Genomic DNA, 995 nt, shown 5'->3' with positions numbered 1-995 from the left:
TGGGGGTGCCCAGCCCGGGGGGTCCCGGGGGGTGCCTGGTGCACCCCACTGCTGCAGCCCCTCTCAAGGACGCGCTTTGCCCTTGCCGAGTCCCGTTCCCCCCCCCCAGGCTGAAAGCCAACCTCCGCTGGGGGAATCGCAGTAGAAAAGCGGGAGAGGACGGTGTCTTTGCAAGGGGGTCACCCTGGGCTGAGCCCCCCCAGAGCCCCCTTTTCCCAGGGATGCTTTTCCAGCCTTTCCCAGGCAATGGCCTTGACTGATGCCAGTGGGTTGTCTCCACCCAGGTTTCGGATAACTCCACCCGCCGCCTCCTCCCGGCTCCTCCTCCCAGTGCACAGCCCAGCTGGGATATAAGCAAGTCACTCAGACAACCAGGAGCAGCAGAGACAGCTGGGTGGGTGGCGTGGGACGCCGAGCTGTGACCTGTGCCGTGTCCTTCGCCTCGACGCCGGACCCCATGGCGACGCCTTCGCAAAAGAGGAGCACCCGCAGCGGGGCTTCGGGGACCCCCTTGTCCCCCACTCGCATCACTCGCTTGCAGGAGAAGGAGGACCTGCAGGAGCTCAATGACCGCTTGGCCGTCTACATCGACAAGGTGCGCTCGCTGGAGCTGGAGAACGCCGGCTTGCGGCTCCGCATCACCGAGTCGGAGGAGGTGGTGAGCCGCGAGGTCTCGGGCATCAAGGCTGCCTACGAGTCGGAGCTGGCGGATGCCCGCAAGACCTTGGATTCGGTGGCCAAGGAGAGAGCTCGGCTGCAGCTGGAGCTCAGCAAAGTCCGGGAGGAGCACAAGGAGCTGAAAGCCCGGTGAGTGACCCGGGGCTGGGGCGGGGGGGACACGACCGTGGTGGGACGGTGACTGTCGTCATGCTTGGCAGGGAGCCGGGAGGGAGGAAGGAGCGACCTGGAGGAGGCAGGGAGAGGGGAAACCCGTGACCCGGCTGGGGCAGGAGTGTCCATGGCGGGGACCGAGAGAGGAGGGAAGCTCTCCCGGC

The 995-nt window shown here is 66.5% G+C and overlaps 1 protein-coding gene across 1 annotated transcript; it reads left to right on the top strand.

Moving 5' to 3' along the window:
• Positions 1-457: 457 nt before the first annotated feature.
• LOC104291363 (lamin-A-like) lies at positions 458-811 on the top strand. The gene has a single exon (XM_009890587.1). It carries the CDS (start codon positions 458-460, stop codon positions 809-811), a length of 354 nt encoding a protein of 117 aa, XP_009888889.1.
• The last annotated feature ends 184 nt before the right edge of the window (positions 812-995 follow it).

The sequence above is a fragment of the Charadrius vociferus genome, unplaced genomic scaffold, assembly GCF_000708025.1.
Source record: "Charadrius vociferus isolate BGI_N301 unplaced genomic scaffold, ASM70802v2 scaffold1158, whole genome shotgun sequence".
Lineage (NCBI taxonomy): Eukaryota > Metazoa > Chordata > Aves > Charadriiformes > Charadriidae > Charadrius > Charadrius vociferus.
This window is presented reverse-complemented; position numbering and strand designations above follow the sequence as displayed.

Excerpts from the sequence above, each read along its gene's own strand:
- LOC104291363 (XM_009890587.1), top strand. The coding sequence starts at position 458 with ATGGCGACGCCTTCGCAAAAGAGGAGCACCCGCAGCGGGGCTTCGGGG.